Consider the following 1,516-nt stretch of genomic DNA (forward strand, 5'->3'; position numbering starts at 1 on the left):
CCATCTATTCATCTAACATCACCTAGTGTTGAATAATGCATCAAAAAGAAGAGGACTCAACCCAAATAAATTGGAGGAGACGGGGGAGAATACCTCAAGGATGCTTAGGGGGCCCAGATCCACGAACTAGAGTGGAGGATGGAGTAGATCAGGTGAGGATTTGGTGTGAGGGAGAAAAGGGGCGAAGGAGAGAAGCCCTCTGTTCGTGCGCCGCCCAAGAGGAAACGAGATGGGTGGGTGGGCTCGGCCCGCGGGGGGTATCCACTTACCAGGGCCAGACGCCAGGGTTCTTGGCGTCTGGCCCCATTGCCACGTCAGCAGGTCAACGGGCAGGCGGGCAGTGCGGGCCAGGGGCCAGATGCCAGGGTTCCTAGCGTCTGGTTCGCAATGGATGTTGGCGTCACCCAAAGAGGTCAAAATTGAATTTATTTTTTTGAAACGAAGGTCAAATCAGAATTTTGTTAGCCTTTTAGGTCAGAATATTAATTTTGTCCCCCGACGCCCATGGGTATAGATAGACTATATTGAAAATACGACCATCATCGTATATAGGTACCTCGAGGGCTCCGTCTCGTGCTAGTCTGCCATTCTCCACCTCCAGTTCCTGCCACCTACCAACAACCTCGAGGGCTCCGTCTCACGCTCATCTGCCATTCATTCTCGATCTCCCCAGTTGCTACCATCTACTGCTCTAGCGACATGTCCAACGCTTTTGCGTCCTCCATCGGTGCCAGCGGCGGCGTTGACCGCGTCGGCCATCGTTGCCCCGGTCGTCGGGTCCGGCTCGCACATCCTCCGCATCGACGGCTACTCCTGCACAAAGGGGATCGGCAACGGCACACACATCGCGTCCGAGACGTTCGCCGCCGCAGGGCACCGCTGGTGCTTGCACTACTACCCCGACAGCGTGAACCGCCACGACTCCGGTGAGATATGCATCTTTCTGAAGCTTGTTGACGTCGATGCCGATAAAGTGGAAGCCAAATACACGATTAGTCTGCTCGACCATGATGGGAATCCAAGGCCGCAATACGTCCGTGCGGGCCAGAATACCTTTTCGGGCAGAGACACTTCGACGCCGGGGGTTGGTCTCATCGAGAGTAGCGAGCTTGAAGGATGCGGTTACCTCAAGGACGACGCTTTCGTTATCAGGTGCGATATCATCGTGGTAAAGGAGATCTTCACCAAGGCCATCCCGGTCTCCGAAGTTTTCCGTCCCGTCGTGAAACGGGAGATGTGAAACGGCCGACGAGGGGATGGATTTTGTTCTTGAAGTCGCCGGAGATCAGGACTCGCTTGTCCATGCTTGCGCGCGTGCCATCTGATGAGTGCCGATGCTGAGTACCTTTCATGACCACCAATGTTTTTCTTGCCGTGATTACGACCTACCAGTGCCAAGTTCATTGCGATCTTCGTCTGTTATGGCGTCTCCAATGCTTTGCATTTGCTATAGTTGCTTGTGAGTCCTTTATATGAATCATCCTGTCCTGTGCTGGAGACGTTTGTAAACAAGGTG

General features: G+C 54.0%; 1 protein-coding gene across 1 annotated transcript; it reads left to right on the forward strand.

Annotated features, from left to right (window-relative positions):
* Positions 1-387: 387 nt before the first annotated feature.
* Positions 388-1,240, forward strand: LOC147961016 (BTB/POZ and MATH domain-containing protein 2-like). The gene is made up of 2 exons (XM_087533633.1): positions 388-393; positions 602-1,240. Exons 1-2 carry the CDS (start codon positions 388-390, stop codon positions 1,238-1,240), a joined length of 645 nt encoding a protein of 214 aa, XP_087389759.1.
* Positions 1,241-1,516: the final 276 nt, after the last annotated feature.

This window comes from Triticum urartu, chromosome 7A, assembly GCF_056163025.1.
Source record: "Triticum urartu cultivar PI428250 chromosome 7A, HENAU_Tu73, whole genome shotgun sequence".
NCBI lineage: Eukaryota > Viridiplantae > Streptophyta > Magnoliopsida > Poales > Poaceae > Triticum > Triticum urartu.